The sequence below is a fragment of the Sus scrofa genome, chromosome 2, assembly GCF_054392235.1.
Source record: "Sus scrofa isolate SSC_HxYL_T2T_F1_AM1 chromosome 2, Sscrofa_HxYL_maternal_Yorkshire_Landrace_v2.0, whole genome shotgun sequence".
In the NCBI taxonomy this organism is placed as follows: domain Eukaryota; kingdom Metazoa; phylum Chordata; class Mammalia; order Artiodactyla; family Suidae; genus Sus; species Sus scrofa.
Window position 1 is genome coordinate 44832535 of NC_139384.1, and position 19890 is coordinate 44852424.

Genomic DNA, 19890 nt, shown 5'->3' on the forward strand with positions numbered 1-19890 from the left:
TTCTCTCTTCTCCCCCTCTGCCTTTCCATGTGGTACTTTTATTTTATTTTATTTTATTTTGTCTTTTTGCTATTTCTTTGGGCTGCTCCCATGGCATATGGAGGTTCCCAGGGGTCGAATCAGAACTGCAGCCCCCGGCCTACGCCAGAGCCACAGCAACGCTGGATCCGAGCCGCGTCTGCAACCTACATCACGGCTCACGGCAACGCCGGATCGTTAACCCACTGAGCAAGGGCAGGGACCAAACCCTCAACCTCATGATTCCTAGTCGGATTCATTAACCACTGCGCCACGACGGGAACTCCCATCCATGTGGTACTTTTAACAAATGAGACAGAGTCAAGGGCTTCATGTATCCATAGAGCCTTCCTCTAAGAGATCTCAACTCTCCCTGTGTCTGCTTCCTGCTGTGCCCAAGAACAAAGGAGCTCTCTGTCCCACAGAGCAAGGGAGATAGAGTCATAACCAGGACCAGCTCCATAGAGCTGCGAGGGCTGGTTAAAAGTTTCTGTTGAGGAGTTCCCATTGTGGTGCAGTGGAAACAAATCTGACTAGGCACCATGAGGTTGCAGGTTCTATCCCTGGTCTTGCTCAGTGGGTTAAGGAACTGCATTGCCGTGAGTTGTGGTGTAGGTCGCAGACGCAGCTCGGATCTGGCATTGCTGTGGCTGTGATGTAGGCTGGCAGCTGTAGCTCCAATTCAGCCTCTAGCCTGGGAACCTCCATATGCCGAGGGTGTGGCCCTAAAAAGAAAAAAAAAAAAAAAGGCTCTGTTGAACTGAGAGCCAAGATTGCTTCCACCATCAGAAAGCTCTGAAAGCCCTGTATCCTGCCTGCAGGAATTTCTGATTCTAGGGAAAGGACCCCGCTTAGAATCCTGACCCTTTCAGCCTGATCCTGGCCATGACCGTGGCCTCAGGCTCCTTCTCATCACTTTGTTCCCACCACTCCTTACCCTGCGACAGCAGCTCCCACACCCTCCAACTCACTTGCAAAGTTCAGGGCTGAGTCTCAGCAAGGGGAGACCGTGTCTTCATGGAAACATTGATGGGACTTTGCTGGGAAGCAAGGGACTGAATCAAGATCAAAGATTTCCTGGGAGCTGTTGATGCCGAATTTAGAAACTGACACGCTGTTGTTCTCTGGTATCTTTAGCAACACAGTCAAAACGGTTGTTGTCCCCCCCCAACTGCTTATCATCTGAGATCTTGCTGAAGGTTCAGGAAGAAAGTCTTACATTTAAAAGGAGGTCCCAGGAGCCCACAAGACTGGGGTGATGGGTCTGCAGCAGTCAGTTATAGGCTATGAGTTCCCATCTCTCGCCTGCAAGCTCTAGTGCCATGTTTTCCACCGGCTTTTCTCCCTAAAAATTTCTACAGTGCAGGCTGCCAGGGACAAGACCGCAGCTAATTCCATTTTTGTAGCGAGGAACACACATGGGGGGGATCTATTCTAGCAGTTCTAGTTTTGGATGCTCTGTGATCTGCTCCATGTCTTCTTGTCCCATTCAGAGTGAACTCGCCCAGGCCGGGTGGCCACAACGCTGAGAGTCACCTTTATGAGCCTGCGGTTAGAACTGGGCCACATTCTGTTCCCATGAGTGGGCTTCCCTGAAGTTAGAAGACTGTTGAGTCTGATTTTTCACCCATCAACAGTTGCACAAGGCTTTGCAAGCATGGGGGTGGGGAGAGAGTCCTGTAATAATGGCCGCTATGGCCCAGAAACAGGTATGAATGGCAATCATTTTGCTGGCAATGATAGCCACCTCTGAATTTCTCTTTCTCCAACAGACGCAATTTCTCGGAGTTTACTTTGTCTCATCCCAAGAGTTCCTTGCTAATGCCTACGTCCTAGCTGTGCTTCTCTTCCTTGCCCTCCTACTGCAAAGGACGTTTCTGCAAGCATCCTACTATGTCGCCATTGAAACCGGCATTAACTTGAGAGGCGCAATACAGGTACTTGAATGATGACTTCTCTCACTTCACCCTAAGAACCGCCTTATTTGCCCTCGTGGACACTCAAGAATGATTTGGCTGTGCATGTTTGTCATTGTTACCCTTTAGCAGTGTTTTGAAACAATAGCCACTGATGAGGCCGCGTTCATAGCAGAAAGGGTCTGGGGCTGGACTTGGGAGATAGAGTGATACTAGCCCTCGTTCTGCCTTGGAGTGGATCGGAGATGTCACCTGCTCAGCTCTGAAAGGAATGGACATCACTAACCAGTCACAGCACTCTTTGCCCGCTGAATGCAAGTGCCGCCTCGAAATCTTTCTGCAGATACTGTTCCAGGGCTCAGCTAACAGTCTTCCTAGTGTACAAAGAAAGAAAGATGTTTGATGTACCAGGACTAGATAGCCTCTAAGATCTATTTGCCTTCTTGAATCATGGGTCGTCATGAGAGAGACTTATCTGGCCTGGTGTGTCCCTGGGTCTAGGTTCTTGCTCCTGCCCGCTGAGGCTTCCTTCTCAGAGTCACTTGGAAGGATAGTCAGAGTAGGAAGGATTCAGGGCCCCTTTAGGCAAGGTGGTGATGAGCTCCAGTGTTTTCATTAGAATTTTGGTTCCCCTGTTGGAACGGAGACCCACTGTGCTAACTGGTTTAAATAGGATAGAGGTTTGTTTTTCACATTTAGTCAGGGCTGATGTGGCAGCTACACATCATCAGAGACCTTGGCTCCTTCTGAAACATTGCTCTGCCAGCCTTCTCACGTGATTTTTGTCTTGTGGTTTAATGTGACTATTGAAATTGCCACTATCAGAGTTCCCGTTGTGTCTCAGTGGGTTAAGAACCTGACTAGGTTTGTGGGTTTGATCCATGACCTCGCTCATTGGGTTAAGGATCCAGCATTGCCACAAGCTGTGGCTGTGGCTGTGGCATAGGCTGGCAGCTGCAGCTCTGATTCAACCCCTCACCTGGAAACTTCCATATGCCATAGGTGTAGCCCTGAAAAAAAAAAAAAAAGTAATTGCCACTATCATGTCTACATTTAAACCAATAAGAAGAAAGATGAGACAATGAGAAGATGCTTCCTTCTTTTCAAATCATAATTCGGAAGTTGCACAGACTCTCCCATCCCACTGGTGAGAAATTGGCCATATGGCTATACCTAGAGAGACTGCAAAGCGTGGTCTTTATTATTATTATTATTGCTTTTTAGGGCCGCACCTGCAGCATATGGAGGTTCCCAGGCTAGGGGTCCAATCGGAGTTGTTGACGCTGGCCTATACCACAGCCACAGCCATGCCACATCTGCAACCTCATGGCAACGCTGGATCCTTAACCTACTGAGCGAGGCCAGGGATTGAACCCGCAACCTCATGGTCCCTAGTTGGATTCGTTTCTGTCACACCACGATGGGAACTCCTGGTCTTTATCCTTGACAGCTGTATATGCCCTCCTAGAAAGTCTTCTTATGAAAAGAAGAGAATGGATAGTGTTGGGACGACCAGCAGATTCTGCCATACCCAGCAATTCCCATGAAGTCTGTAGAACACTAGGAAGTTGTGACTAAATCCCAAAGCCACCTCATTCTTCAGAAATGTTCCTCAAAATCATTAACACTGATTGCTTCTCTGGGAGCCAGAATCAAAGGCATTGCAGAAAAGGGACTGACAGGAGAAGGAGATAGCCTGGGTTGGGGACAGTGTCAGGGTCCAAACTCTGGTTATCTTGGTACATTCCACGTGAATGGCGGCCCCTGGAGTTGTGTAGTGCACAACCTGTGCAGCTGTACGTGCCCATTCTGCGCACCCCCAGTGGTTTTTATTGAAAAAGCAGAGACATCTCCTCAAAAAATGTCGTCTTGCGAGAATGATAGAAAGATCCCAGGAAAATCCAAGACCCTCTAAGACTCATAGGGGTCAGAGCTAGGAGAACCAAGCTATTGCTATTTTCTGAGTTCAGAAAACCTCTCTAAAAATCCCAACCTCTGTCTAAACCCCTCCAATAACAGGCACACATGTACCACCACAAACAGCAGTCAATTTTGTAGTCAAGCAGTTTTGTAATTAAATCTACTTTCTCTTTCTACATCATAAATCATACACTGGCCTAATATTTTCCAATTATACTAAAAGAGCTTGGGTTTTTTAAATATATTAGCATGTAATTATTTTTATTAAATTGCCAGAATCTTTTGTACAAATAAGAGATTAATTCCTCTGTCCCCAAAAGAAAATGCTGGCATTAATTATGGGAAAAATTAGAAAAAAAATTCTTCCTTTCAGAGATTTACAGAGATTTATAGATAAGGGTTTATGAGTTTGAAAACCACCACAGTTCTTGCACAAAAAGTTATGAAACAAAATTCCTGTATTACATAAAATTTTGACACATATCAGGTATTGGCTGTGTCATTCTATATATCCTTATCTTTACTTAATAATGTTTTATTTGCTGGCTTATAGTGTGTTCCTACTTCACTGAAACTAGATTTATTATCATTCCTTAAAGACTGAAATTTCACATAACTTAGGATATGCATAGATCTGTCAAAAAATGTCATTGTTATTATTTTAAACCTTACCCATGGTGTATATAACTCCAAAAAGACAGAATTGGTTCATGCTTTAAGCAGGCCTGACCCACAAAGAAGCCTGAGTTTATACCAAAGATGAATTAAGGGCTGAGAATCTGCTTTACAACAGAAGGCACAATAGAATTTCATTCGAGAGCTGCACCCCTAGGTCATTTCAGACAGGAAAGCATTTTCCCTTGTTTAAGGGCACATAGCCTGAAAATTGCCTTCTTTCTGGGAGGCACAATCACGCTGCACATGAAGCTTTCAGGTTCAGAGCTCATGGGGGGCCTTTACCATGGCTGCTCCCCATCTGCCCTGGGGAGGCAGAACAAGGTCCTCGGGGGTGGCTGAACTCCAGATGGTATGGGGGCTGACCAATACACATGTTTTGTCTCACATAAGACCTTCCCAGGAGTTCCCACCGTGGCTCAGCGGTAACGAATCTGACTAGCATCCATGAGGGCACAGGTTCAATCCCTGGCCTCACCCAGTGAGTTAAGGATCCAGTGTTGCCATGAGCTGTGGTGTAGGTCACAGATGTGGCTTGGATCTGATGTGGCTGTGGCTGTGACTGTGGTGTAGGCCAGCAGCTATAGCTCCAATTCAACCCCTAGCCTGGGAACCTCCATATGCTGTGGGTACGGCCCTAAAAATAAATAAATAAATAAATAAATAAGACCTTCCCAGGCTGAACCCTTGTTTTATGTCAAGGCTCAGTTAAGATAGAACTTGGACCTAGAGCACACCCCCTCTCCCAGCTGGAGACAGCTACATTAAAGCCGACTGCCACCACCCTTCATCATTTTTATGACTCTAAAGTGTGTTCTCTGCTGGCCTCCAGTAAATCAAGGATACAACTGAACGTGAAGATCTGCTTTTAAGATTTAAAAGCTAATTAAGTCCTGTCTCAAGGGGAAAGGGCTTGCATGCTGGGGAAGTAGCTCACCATGCTGGTGTAGATTCGTCTTGTGCATGCTGCCTCTCTGACTTGGTTGAACTATAGCCAAAGCCCTTTACCTCCCTGAGCCTTAGTTACTCGGTTTGTAAAACTGGACCAATTACACAGTGCCCTTTACAGAGCTGCTCTGGGGCTCCATGAGGAAATGTTTGACAAGCCCCAGGCGCTTTATAGCCACATGGCATTTGCAGTGGTGATTAGGCTGTTGATGATGATAAATGTGAAACACTCTGCTCTCATTTCCAGACCAAGATTTACAATAAAATTATGCACCTGTCCACCTCCAACCTATCCATGGGGGAAATGACCGCAGGGCAGATCTGTAACCTGGTGGCCATTGACACCAACCAGCTCATGTGGTTTTTCTTCTTGTGCCCAAACCTCTGGGCTATGCCAGTACAGGTAAGGGGTGTGTGCTTTGTTGGGGGTCAGAATCCACTGGTAAATGCCTAGTGAGGAGAAGCTCACTGTCTTCCATTCCCAGTTTGCCTGTACTTTCTACCCCCTTGGGGTCGCCTAGGGTATACACCTGGGTCCCTCTACTGTCTCACTCTTTGTGTGGTCTCGCCACCTCTCTTGATGATCAGAGAAGGCAGTGTCACTAATACTTTAAAAATGCAGCCAACCTGGGAGTTCCCACCGTGGTGCAGGGAGTTAATAATCTGGTGGTGTATCTTTGGCGGCTAGGCACAGTGGACTAAGGATCCGGCATTGCCGCGGCTGTGGGTCACAGCTGTGTCCCAGAGTCCCTGGCCCGGGACTTCCATGTGCCATGAGTGCGGCTAAAAAAAATAAATAAATAAAAATTTTAAATGCAGGCAACCTTAAAAAAGAAAAAAAAAAAAAAAAAACTATAGAATCATCATATGTGGAACACCTCCACAGGCATTAAAAATTATCTGATAGCAAAGTACTTAATTACATTGAAAAGTGTTAGTGATGTATTTTTAAGCTCAAAGAGTGAGTTAAATATAGTATCTGCAGTGTGCTTCCTGCTAAATTGGAATGTTCATATGTATACATTTTCACAGATTCGCACAGAAAAAAAGAACTGACAGGCCTTGTTGGGGGGTGGATTAAGAGTGATTTTTATTTTGTTTACACGTTTCAGAATTCTCCAGTAAGCATGTGTTAATTTTGGAAATCTAAAACACGGCATTTCCTAAAGCCAGACAAGCTTTGGGACTGGCTTTGGGGGAGGCGCATTTCCCCCCAGCAATAGAATGAGCATCCTTGTCATGGTTTACCTGACTCCTGGCCTCTTCTGCTCCATCTCCCATCTGGAGCTCTCCCACCACGGAGTCTGTGTTTCCTGTCCTGTGCCTGGGAATGCATCTTCACTCTGGTGCTCAGGCCAGAAGCTGAAATCCCACATCCCTTCCCGGGGGGGCCTACGGCTCCACAGGGCCTACCTGGCACCGCAGAAAGTGTCTGGACTTGGAGGAGAGGCTGATTCAAGTACTTAGCATTTCTGAGCCTCAGTTTCCTCATGTGTGAAAAGGGGACGATTCTCACCCTCTGAGTTGCTCTTGTGATTTAATTAGATAATATAAGCTTTCCCATCTCGTGGCTCAGCTGTTAACAAACCCGACTAGTATCCATGGGGACTCGGATTGGACCCCTGGCCTTGCTCAGTGGGTTGAGGATCCAGTGTTGCCATGAGCTGTGGTGTAGGTCTCAGACACGGCTCGGATCTGGCATTGCTGTGGCTGTGGCGTAGGCTGGCAGCTGGAGCTCTGATTTGACCCCTAGCCTGGGAACCTCCATATACCATGGGTGCAGCCCTGAAGAGACAAAAGACAAAAAAAAGATAATGTAAGTAAAGCACAAGACAGAGAGCCTAGCATAGCATAGTCACCATTAGTGTAAACAGATCCCTCTGACTTGCTCACTTTGGTGTAAGAGTTCCTGTCGTGGCTCAGCAGTTAGTGAACCCAATTAGCCTCCATGAGGACATAGGTTCGATCTCTGGCCTTGCTTAGTGGGTTAAGGATCTGGTGTTGCCATGAGCTGCAGTGTAGGTCGCAGACGCAGCTCAGAGCCCACGTTGCTGTGACTCTGGTGTAGGCCGGCTGCTACAGCTCCAACTGGACCCCTAGCCTGGCAACCTCCATATGCCGTGGGTACGGCCCTAAAAAGACAAAAAGACCAAAAAAAAGGAACTTTAGCAATCCAGAATCCATTGCTTCTTGGGATGTAGATTCCATAAACCTTAATCTAAAGTGATTTTTATTGGTCTTCTTTACCTGTAAAGTTTATATTCAAGAGACACTAGAGGAAAATAAAAGGAGAGGTTTGCATACGAGGCAGCTGGACAAGACTGGATGTAGGGCAAGAAGTCTGATGGTCCTTTTTACAGGAATAGCCACATATCCCCCCCCCCACCCCTGCCACTGACCCATGCCCAGCCTCCTGTGCCCCCTCCACCCTGCTATGATGGATCAATGACTATAAAAGCTGGAGTTCCCGTCGTGGCGCAGTGGTTAACGAATCCGACTAGGAACCATGAGGTCGCGGGTTCGGTCCCTGCCCTTGCTCAGTGGGTTAACGATCTGGCGTTGCCGTGAGCTGTGGTGTAGGTTGCAGACGCGGCTCGGATCCAGCCGTTGCTGTGGCTTTGGTGTAGGCCGGTGGCTACAGCTCCGATTCAACCCCTAACCTGGGAACCTCCATATGCCGCGGAAGCGGCCCAAGAGATAGCAACAACAACAACAACAAAAGACAAAAAAGACAAAAAAAAAAAAAAAATGACTATAAAAGCTATAGAAGGGCCTGGAGAGCTCATTGAATACAGTCACAACCTTTTATCCTTATTCTTATGGTCCTTTGAACAACCTGCTTCGGAAGATTTTTGTCCACCAAACCTGCTGCATCGTTATGGTTACTATTATTAATAGCATTTATCACACAATCACCACTGCTAACATCACTAATACTAACTAATAACTGAGAGCCCCTGCCCTGTGCCTGACCTGCCCAGCCTCTGTCACTTGTGTAACTCTCACAAGACATGGGGGCAAGGAGAGGTAGGAATTTTTACCTCCACTAATTACATACCTTTGCTTATTTACCAAGAAGTGTCATTTGATTTTCCGTCCTTTATTCTTCAAAGACTGTACCTTTGCACTTAGAGCTTTGACCAACGCTCAGGACCCAGTGTCACCACCAGAGTGGATGCAATCCCTTCTGAGGGGTCAGGATGCAGCCTGGTTGGCCATAGGGCAGGTGAGGTCTTTGATAGTATGGAAATTAACTCAGGAGCCCTATTCCTTTATCCCCAGGGACTCTCGTGATTTGTAATCTTTTTTTGGGGGGGGTCACATATACTTTAAAAAATAGTGATAGCTTTATTGAGATACAATTCATGTAAAGTGTACAATTCAGTGGGTTTGAGCTTGCTCACAGCATTGTGCAACATCGTCACAATTGTAGAACACTTTCATCACCCCCAAAGGAAGCCCATACCCACTGGCAATCACGCCTCCTCCCTGCCCCTCCCCCCACCCGCACTCCCCCCCCAACCCCCAACTCCCACTCTAAGCAACCACTGATCTACATATACTTTTGAAAACCTAATGAGTCTTTCTCCTCAGAAAAACAAATGTGCATTCACACGTTTTGCCAACAATTTCAAGGGCTTTGTGGGCTCCTCAAGCTTATGGAAAACGATGTTAAGGAAATGGGCCATAGTGGGGACCTCCCTGCCTCCTCATTCCAAGGGCATCTGAGGCCCAGAGAGGGTAGGGACCTTACCCTGGGCCACACAGCGAGCTGGTAATAGCACCATACCCAGGTATCTCCTTACTGTGTTTCCTTAATGACAGAGTTCCCATGAGGCCTGTTTGTTTGTTTCTAAGATGAAAGGTCAACCACCTTGTCTCCAACTATGTGCCAGGCACTATTCTAGGTGCTTATCACATATGCTCACTTAATCTTCACAACAGTCCTGCTAAGTGGACAATTAAAATCACCACTTTAAAAATGAAGAAGCTGAGGACTTCCCATTGTGGAGCAGTGGAAATGAATCAGACTGGGAACCATGAGGTTTCGGGGTTCGATCCCTGGCCTCAATCAGTGAGTTAAGGATCCGGCATTGCCATGAGCTATGGTGTAGGTCGCAGACGCGGCTCGGATCCCATGTTGCTGTGGCTGTGGTGGAGGCCGGTGGCTGTAGCTCTGATTGGACCCCTAGCCTGGGAGCCTCCATATGCCACGAGTGCAGCCTTAAAAAGCAAAATAATAATAATGATAATAATAAAATTAAAAATAAAAATGAAGGCATTCCTGTCGTGGCAAAGCAGAAACAAATCCGACTAGGAACCATGACATTGTGGGTTCTATCCCTGGCCTTGTTCAGTGGGTTAACTTCCAGCATCGCTGTGACCTGTGGTGTAGGTCTCAGACGCAGCTTGGATCCAGAGTTGCTGTACCTCTGGTGTAGGCCAGTGGCTACAGCTCTGATTCAGCCCCTAGCCTGGGAACCTCCATATGCTGTGGGTGCAGCCCTAAAAAGACAAAAAGACAAGAATAAATAAATGAATAAGTAAATAAGTAAAATAAAATAAAATAGCCCTATTATCCTTCACACACTCAGCGTTCTCCCATGGGGTCCTTTCAGACCTCTGCAGAAGAGCCACGTGTGCAGAAGGGTCTGGGGAGCATGACAAGGGCTGGGCGGAGCGTGAGGAGGAGCCTGGTGGCGGCAGCACCTACATCCCCAGCTCTTGCCCCAGCAGCTGCCAGCCTTGGTGGTGGCAAGGGTGCTGACACCGATCCCCAGCCGGGGCCCTGGGAGTGGCCCTGGGCGACTCTGAGAGCTTCCCTGGTGGCTGGTTGTACCCAGGCTGCAGAATGGCATCCCCGATTACCTCCACATGAGGAGCAGCCAATGAAAAGAGTGGATTCGGGGTTGGGGGCGTAGTTTCCCAGAAGAGTGAGGGGAGGGGGGCCCAACAAGAGTAGGAAGGTTCTTCATCTCCTAATGTGCTCCTCTGCCCGTCGGTGCCAGCATTTAATATCACTTAAACACTGGCAGGCAGGTGGTAAAGGGGTCATTTACCAGCCCCTAAGGACCTGCTAAAGCAGGAGGCAGTGTATAATTAATAGAAATTACAGAACCCACCCACCCCCCGCGCCACTCCTCTGTCCTTGAGAATGATGCAGGAGCTTAGTCCCAATTTGGTGTAGGGCTCAGGAATGCAGTGCCAACCCAGGCACAACTTTTTTTTTTTTTTCAATTAAGGAAGAAAGCACATCTGTTCCTCTGGAATAAGCCCTGAATTTAGAAGTGTCTGCCTTTGAAGGTAACCTGGAAAACTGTCGTCTTGATGCTCTCAGGGCTGGCAAGAGCAATTTACACTTCAGAAGTAGGCAGTCATTTACATAAGGCTATTCTCTCTTTAGGGAATACCTGCCAGAGTCACTAAATAATGAAAGACACCAGGAGCATAAGCATAAAAAGCAAACTCTCAGACCCTGGACTGGTTTTGTCTGACATGGATGGCATTTTGCCCCTTTGTTCATGCATCACTTTTTTTCCAATGAGAGTGACATTATCCCTGATAACCAGCAAACAAAACAAAGATGCCATCACTCATTGTGCAGCCTCGGTTCTGAGACTTCCCTCTGGAAAGGAGATTTGGAGAGTTAATGCTTCAGCCAGCCTTGCAGATATGTGCAGTTAGTTACCAGCCCGGAAACTCTCTGCTTGTGTGAGAGCCCATCATGTCAAGCCCTCTTTCTTTTTTTGGTCTTTTTAGGGCCACATCCGTAGCAGATAGGGGTTTCCAGGCTAGGGGTCAAATCAGAGCTGTAGCTGCCAGTCACAGCCACAGCCACAGCAATGCCAGATCTGAGGCACGTCTGTGACCTACACCCCAGTTCATGGCAACACTGGATTCTTAACCCACGGAGCAAGGCCAGGGATCCAACCCTTTGAGTCCTCATGGATACTGGTCGGATTCATTACCGCTGGGCCACGATGGGAACGCTAATCAATCCCTCTTTCTGAAATCACTTCGTCACACCTCCTCCTCTGCCCTGCAAGAAACTTTGGAAAGCTGGGCTCCGAGCCTGGGCAGCAGCGGGGCGGGGGGCTGTTGCCAATTCCCCCTGGGAGGGCAGCCCCAGATCAAAGGAGACTCACCCCCACAACCCTCCCTCAGATCATCGTGGGTGTGATTCTCCTTTACTACATCCTCGGAATCAGTGCCTTAATTGGAGCCGCTGTCATCATCCTACTGGCCCCGGTCCAGTACTTCGTGGCCACCAAGCTGTCCCAGGCCCAGCGGAGCACGCTGGTGAGTATCTGCAGGTATGCCCGTGCCCCTTTCCCCCACCCACTGCCTGCTCCCTCCCCCGTCACATCAGTGGGTCTCCTCACTCCGCCCCCAGATGCCACCAAACAATGCCCCACATCCACATCCACACCATGACTGACCTTAATGACCTGACCCGGGTCTTTTCAGCTGTCCAGCCTCAGGTTCATTGGGAAATTCGATTAACAGAGACAGCAGGGAGCACCCCTGGGGGGCGGCGGGTCGGGGGGAGACAGAGGCTGGGCATGATCCGTAAAGTGGTGAGGGCGCTGACACGGCTCCTTCCTCTGGGGTGGGATGGGGGCAAAGGAAACCCTTCTCTGACTCAGCGACTCCTGGCAGGAGTATTCCAATGAGAGGCTGAAGCAGACCAACGAGATGCTCCGGGGCATCAAGCTGCTCAAGCTGTACGCCTGGGAGAACATCTTCCGCACGCGGGTGGAGATGACCCGCAAGAAGGAGATGACCAGCCTTAGGGCCTTTGCCGTCTACACCTCCATCTCCAGTGAGTGTCCCCCAACCAGCCAGCCCTGTGCGCTGCGGCCTCCATGCCAGGAGAGGGTGTCAGGGCTGGGGGATGATGTACGGGTGGCAGAAGCAGGAGACATTGGGATCTTCCCATGCAGGAGAGCCTCTACCTGTCTCTTGGAGCAGAGCTCTCAGGAATCACAGTGTTCTTTAGCCGTTGATCTGGCAAGCAAGTATTGAGAGCCCACTCCGGGCAGGGCAGGGCACTGGGCTGGTCCTCAAGGTGCAGTGATGAGAAAGACAGATGAGGTCTTTGATGTCTTATTGGACTGATATGTTATTGAGAGGCAGCAATAAGTGAAGACATAACAGCAGTTTTAAGTTCTCCCCAGTGTGAGGACTTCTTTTCAGTAAGTCAGACTCGGGGGCTGCTGCCCTGAGGAAGCTACAGGGAAGCTTCCATTTACCTGGGACCATGAGAGGGAGAGAATTGCTCTTTAAAGAACAAAAGCTCAAAGGCGTTCCCACCATGGCGCAGCGGAAACGAATCCAACTAGCATCCGTGAGGACATAGGTTCGATCCCTGGTCTCGCTCAGTGGGCTAAGGATCCCGTGTTGCCATGAGCTGTGGTGTAGGTTGCAGATGGGCTCGGATCTGGCATTGCTGTGGCTGTAGTGTAGGCTGGCGGCTACAGCTCCGGTTCAACCCCTAGCCTGGGAACTTTCTTTTGCCTCGAGTGCGAACCTAAAAAGCAAAAAAAAAAAAAAAAAAAAAAAAAAAAAAAGCAACGACAAAAAAACCCAGAAGCTCAGGCTTGAGAAACTCCCAGGGGTAGGGATTGAATTTACATTAGCCAAGTGCTTTAGAAACTCCAAGCCAGAAAATAGAGAAAAAAAGACCAAAACTAGTAAAAACTCCCATGGTCCCAGAAGACACATATATTAAAACCATTTTCCAGAGAACTTAAGACTCCAGTGACAAATATTCCTGTTAAACAATGAGCTAATAATAAAGAAAAAATCCACCAGAAAAAATGTACCACCGAGTGAGAGTCAGCAAATGGAAAAAAAATAAAATAAAATAGGAGAGTTAGTTTCACAATACCCAGAGATAATTAAATAGTCTAAAGAGATAATAAAGTATGTTAAAATAGTGAAAGAGTTAATGGAAGGCATAAGGCCAAACAGTGAAAAGAAAGCCAAATGAACTTCTAGAAATTAAAAATTTAGTTCTTGAAATTAATTCAGATGGTGCCCTGGTCAGAGTGTGCATATGGAGGTCAGGTGATAGATGGTGTCCTGGCTCAAATTTCTCTCTCTGTTGGTCTAATGGCTCCAGGGACCCACCCCGTTGGGGTTACTGCCCAACTGCATATTTGGGATGTAGGTGTCTGGCAGCTGGAAGACCTCATGCTGATTCCCTAACCTGTTCAGTTTAAGAGCCATTTTGGTAAGAAGGGCCAAAAAGAGACCCCCAGGGGAGGAAAAAATGGAAACAAAAGCCAACTCAATGTACAGGTTAAAGGAATTAACATGGCTGAAGAGAGAATTTGTGAATGAAAAAATAGATCTGCAGAAATTATTATTTACCTCTCCTGGCCACATCCACAGATACGGCCAGGAGAGGTAAATGAAAAATATTTTTGCAAGTCAAGAGAACCATTTGTCTTCCTGAGGTCACTTCTGAGGTTAATGGTGAGGCTCAGACTACATCTTCTGGAATCTCTCTCTCTCTCTCTCTCTCTCTCTCTCTCTTTTTTTTTTCCCTTTCCTAGGGCTGCTCCCATGGCATATGGAGGTTCCCAGGCTAGAGGTCAAATCGGAGCTGTAGCTGCTGGCCTACACCAGAGTCACAGCAACGCGGGATCCGAGCCTCGCCTGCAACTTATACCACAGCTCATGGCATCGCCGGATCCTTAACCCACTGATTGAGGCCAGGGATCAAACCTGCACCCTCATGGTTCCTAGTCGGATTTGTTAACCATTGAGCCACAACAGGAACTCCTGGAATCTCTTAACTCCCAGTCCCATGCTGTTTTCCACACAGAGCTAGGAACCTATATGGGGTGACAAAAACTTAGGACACACCAGGGCACCATTTTCAGACTGTGGTTTCTGGATACAAGAGAAACAATCTAGAATGGACTCTGACCGGGAGTGGGAAATCAGGGAGGAAATTAGAAAAGACAGATACTACTGACCCCCTCCCCCGGCTGAAGTTGGTTCTCTTGATGGTGCCAGGAAGAGACACACCTGTGGAGACGGCAGTAGAGGGGCAGCAGTGGAAGATGCCCTGGATGTCTCTCCCAGACTGGCACATGGAGAGTGAGGGGGTCACTCAGGTCTTCTAAGTGTTCCTGGCAGTCACCTGCCTGGAGAGAGGGTCTCGTGGACCAGGTGGCCAGCATCCAACCTGAAGGTTCTCTCAGGGTGAGACTTGCTCTGAGCACCTCCCTGTGTCCAGCCAGACCATGGTGTCCTGGTCCAGGCAGCAGTGACTGAACCATCCACCATATGTGACACCAGCCATGGCATCTTCCTACAGAAAATCCTGCTAAGAGCTGATTTTCTCAGCATGGAATGGTGAGCATAGCTGGCTTCCTGGATTCCTCACCAAAACACTCCAGGTTCCTCAGCCCACTGACAGGAAAGATTGAGAAGAAACCTCTGGGGAGCTGAGAGAAACCAGGGACCACAGCCCCAGGCCCTCTTCAGCCCCTATCCCTGGACCTGCTTGTGGTAACAGGAACCCCACACTTGGCACAGCCCCGTGAGTCACACACCCCTGGCTCCCACACATCCCATCTGGGGGAACAGCAGCTAAGGTGGGGGAGGGTTTCCCCCTGCCGCAACAGTGTGGCAGGGCAGAGTAGGGCGGGCTCACTAATGCTACCGTGGGAGAGAGGGAAGGGAAGCAGCAGGGAATCTGGGGGCACTGGGTCCCCCAAGATTCCCGGCAGCAGGTCATATAGATGGGGGCAGGTGGCAGCTACGTTGCTTCTAAGAGGTGGATGCGCGTTTCCTGCATCCCAAACTGCACACCTGCTGGGACATGGTTTCCTGTGTGAACAACAGTATCAGATGCCTAGGTCCCTGGACTCTAACCCACTGAAGCCTATAGAGTAGGTGCTCTTTGTCCAACAGAGACCCAGACGACAAGCCATGGCTTTGTGAAAGGTCTGGGCCCAGGAGGCCCTGGGGCGAGGAGACGCTATGTTGCCAAGAGCTGAGATGGCTCTGGGAGGAGTCAGGGCCTCTGGAGCTAAGCAGGGGTCTGCCCAGGGCCCCTCACCTGTCCAGTACTTGGTGACCTAGAAAGATAAACAGAGCAGCCCAGGCTGGTCCTTGGGAGAGGATGGAGGAGAGGGAAGGGGAAGAGCCCTCCTGGAGAGAGAACTTTGAAAGCCAAGTGCTGTTTGCTCAGCGTTTGCCTTGGGATGGGTCCCTTTGTACCTTTGGCAGTGGGATATGGGACAGTACAGTGGGATATGGGACAGTATGGGGAGAGAGTGTGGGGACACCACCAAGCTGCAGGTGTGCGCTTGAAGTGTGTTTTTCATTTACCTCCCCCCCAGACATCCTGCCTTCTGCTCTCTGTCACCCGGGATTAGGACACAGGTCATTAGGTTTGAGGTAATGGGGCGTCTTTCAGCCTTACCTCTGGCGCCAGCCATGGGGTCCTGGCGCCACAGAGGAGTCCTGGAGTCACATTTCCTGATGGGGCCCATCCTGGTGCTGCCTGCTGGGCTTTGAGTCTGGCCATCGTACACCAGGCAGCCAGGCTGTCAGGCACACAAAGTTGCCTCTGACACTCTATCTGATGGTCTCACTGTCAGCATTGCTGAGAGCTCCTGTGTGTGGAGCCTGAGCAGGTGGAAAGGAACAGATGTGAGTTACTGGCAGGGCCTTGAGTGCTAAGCACTGGAAGGGACGCAAGAGACAAAAACATGTGCTCCTGTTCCGATACTGTGCTAAGAAGTCCAAGCTAACGTAGGTGAAACAGAGCAGCAGGGAGCTTTAAACCCTGGGGACCTACTCCATGTTGGCTGCCCAGCAAGCTGACAGTGCTTAATCCTCCGAGCAACTTGGTGAGGTGTGAGCCCTACTGTCCCACTGTGCAGCAGGGAAGACTGAGGCTCTGAGAGGTAAAAGGACTCTCTGAGGTCCTCAGCTGGGAAGTGGCAGAGAACAGAGACAAAGGGAGCCCAGGTGAGCTGGGAGCCCACACGGAGCTTCTTGCAAGAGGAGGCTCGGGCTGCACCCGGAAGGGCAGGATTTCAGTGAGTAGAAGACAAGATGGGTGAAAACTGGGGGCCAGTGCTGTGGTCACACCCTTTAGAAGCCGGTTCAACCTTTATTTCCTTGCAGAAGCCGCATAACTCTAGGTGTCCAGCCCAGCTGTGAATTTGAGGATATGCTTTGCAGGGGTGACAGAGGGGTCCCAGGCCCTGTCAACCAGCTGACATACTGCCAGTTCTGTCCCTAGTGCAGCACCCGTTCCAAGGCCTTCTTTCTGTGCCACTCTCCTGAGACCCTGGGCATTAGCAAGGAGGCAGTGTGGCCCTCGCCCTCACAGTCATGCTGTGAACAGGGGCCGTGTGTGAGGTGAGAGCCATGGGGTCAATTCCAGATGCCCCCCCTTCTCTTTCGTGGGGCTCATCTGGCCCTGGCCTCTTTTGTTTCTTTTATTCACTAATAAATATTGGCTGAGCACCTACTGTGTGCCAGGCCCTGTGCTGGGCCTGGGGGATGCTGTGAGGAGAAGTATGGGTCCCTCCTGTGGGCTGCTCACAGTCTCACAGGGGAGCCATCGGTGCCTGGCCTCACTCAGTGGGTTAAGGATCCAGCATTGCCATGAGCTGTGGTGTAGGTCATAGACACGGCTCGTATCTGGCATTGCTGTGGCTGTGGTGGAGGCCAGCGGCTACAGCTGAGATTGGACCCCTAGCCTAGGAACCTTCGTATGCCTTAGGTGCAGCCCTAAAAAGCAAAAACAAAACAAAAAGCAAAAATGGAAAGGGGACTCCATCAGAGTGGTACCCAACCTTGTCTTGGGGGTGGAGGGTGTCAAGGAAGCCTTGTCCAAAACGAAACCTGTGGCTGATGCCCAAAGGATGACTACACGGCAGCCAGATGAGGGGAAGAATGTTCCAGGCACAAAGGCCTAGAAGTGAGAATGATGCTGTCTTTAAGACTCAAGTAGAATTCAGTGAGGAGACGGTAGCAGGACCAGATCAAGCAGGATCCTGTGTGCTTGGTTTTCTCCTGAGGCAGGGGAGGCCTTGAAGGAGTTGAAAGGAAAGGTAGGTTTGCCTCTCTTCCAGGGTTCTGTGGTCAGGGGTTTCCCCTCTTCCCAGTTGGCTCTGAACCACAGTCAGGCAGGCCCTCCTTGGAGGAATGTGACTGGCCTTGTACTGTGTCCTAAAAAACAAAAAACAAACCTCCAAACCCACCTCTGCCATGCACGGGGGTGTGGGGTGGGCAGGGTGGCGCCTCTGAACCCCATTCACAGGGCATCCGCACCTGCCCTCCCCACTATCCAGGGTTTGGCTGTTCTTGGCAGGTCCTGCACTCCCTTTCTTCTGATTCAGAATAGCCAGGGTCGGGGGACAAGGTGACCTCCAGACCCGGACCCCCTTCCTTCTCCAACTTCTCTGAGCATCTCAACATCTGCCCTTCCTGTCCCTAGCTGGTGCAGCACCGTGGGTTGCTGATGTGGATCCCAGCCTGTAGGGGGAGGCGGGGGGCAGAGGGAGAGCTGGAGGCAGCAATCCGTGTGCCTGTGAGCCTCCTGCCTCACTTCCACCTCCTCCAGTGCCGGACACACCATGAACCTACTCTCCTTCCCCCTGAGGACTTCGGAGTGACTCTCAGACGGAAGAGCGCTGTGCATTTCAAAGTGCATGTCTCCCTCCCGCAGGTGCCACCTGCCAGTAAAGCCATTAGACCCAGACTGGGAGCTGGCAGTTCCTCTCCTGGTCTTGGGGGGAGGGGTGACTTTAACCAGAGGCACAAACCATGTACTGTGCCTCCTGGCTGGCCGCATGACTTCTGAAATATTTATGGATGCTTTAGAAATGAAAAGCTCCTGGTCTTGCAGTGCGGGGGCTGGCACCCACTTAGGCCAGACAGCATTCCTTGGCCAAAGCCAAGGGGGACCAAGAGATCTTAGCCCTGCTTTGTTTTGGGTTGATTTGCAGTTATGGTTGGAGGGGGTATGAAAAGCAGGCACAGTTGTCCACTCTTGTACCCCCAGAATCCAGCACAATGCCTGAAACAGAGGAGACCCTCAAAAAAGAATATCTGAATGAATGCTTCTTAAAGGCTATGGGGGGAGGGATATTAATTAAAGCGACACCCACCCTTATCTCCCCCGTTACAGGAAGGCTTTCCCTTTTGAAGGTGGCCTTTCAGGCCTGCCTACATGCAATGAAACTTTTCCATAACAGCGTCGCCCTCACACATCGTTGTGTAATCTTCTGCTTTCACCTAGTGTTATTTAACAGTATTTTTTACTCAAGATTTGAGCACTGTCATGTTTTTCTTTTTTTAAAGGTTTTCCTAGATCAAATCAAAGTGAGTCAGCCCATTCCCATGCCAAAATTGGAGACACATCTATTCCCGGTCTTACTTCCCACTCCTCCACTGCTTTTGACGTCTCATTCGGCCTTAGGTGGTTCAGGAAGATGGAGGCGAGGGCTTAGGTCTTCAAGCCCCAACAGCTGAGCTGCCCAGCTCCCCTGCCTCCCACCCCACCCTCCGCGCAGACGCAGAGGTATCCGCTGAGCCCAGAGAGGTGCCTGAGCCTGTAGCACCCCAGGCCTCCCAGGCTCTGGCACTGACATCCCCAGTTCTAGCCACGTGCACCCCAGGTCCTGATGGAGTGATCTTCAGAGGGACCTTTCAAAGACAAGCAGCTGGTGAGTCTACCCTCCCGCCTCCACCCCAAAGGGAGGGTAGACCAGAGACCAAAGGGAACCCAGAGTTCCCTGCACAAAGGCCTTCTACAAAGAGGAGGAGGAAAATGGAAAATTACATTTGCATTCCTTAGCATCTCCATACGGCAGCCAGAACAGGACAGAAGTTAATTATATCCTATGCAGTCTCCATGTTGCTGCATCAGCTTTGGGATGTTCCCTTTCAAATTTATATATAGCATGTCTCATTCCTCAAAAGAGTTCAGATAGCTGCAAAAATAAAGACCATAAAATAGAAAAAAAAATGTTTTTGAAAGTCACGATCGGGAAAACAGGCCGTAGAACAAAATGTCAATTATCACACATTCCCTGACTGCAAAATCTCCCTGGAGGTGATTTCCCTCATCTACAAAAAGAGCCGTTCCTGTTGGATGTTTTCAGTTCACTGCGTTGGGGTGGTTCGTTGCTCGGTGCTGGTTTTTGTTTCGCTGTGACAGATAGTGCTGCAGCTGACACCATCTTGCTGAGGGCTTTGTGCTTCTCTTGAGTGATTATTCAGGATAAATTCCCAGGAGAGGGATTATAGGATCAGAAGGTCTAAACTTCTGTGCGGCTCTAGCTACAGAGCACCAGATTGCTTTCTGAGCGAGTTGTACCACATTATGATCTAACGCTGGCCTATTCTTTAGTGGGGAGTTGAGCTCCCCATT

General features: G+C 49.5%; 1 protein-coding gene across 7 annotated transcripts in view; it reads left to right on the forward strand.

Moving 5' to 3' along the window:
• ABCC8 (ATP binding cassette subfamily C member 8) overlaps positions 1-19890 on the forward strand; it is an 88453-nt gene that overhangs the window by 23160 nt on the left and 45403 nt on the right. For all 7 annotated transcript variants that reach the window (XR_014837240.1, XM_085011835.1, XM_005661102.4 and 4 more), the window contains exons 7-10: positions 1791-1955; positions 5725-5880; positions 11643-11777; positions 12138-12300. Coding sequence is in view for 6 of the 7 variants with exons in the window: in XM_085011835.1 (XP_084867961.1) it covers positions 1791-1955; positions 5725-5880; positions 11643-11777; positions 12138-12300 (619 nt within the window). In the remaining variant the exon portion in view is untranslated. The remainder of the gene's footprint in view (positions 1-1790; positions 1956-5724; positions 5881-11642; positions 11778-12137; positions 12301-19890) is intronic.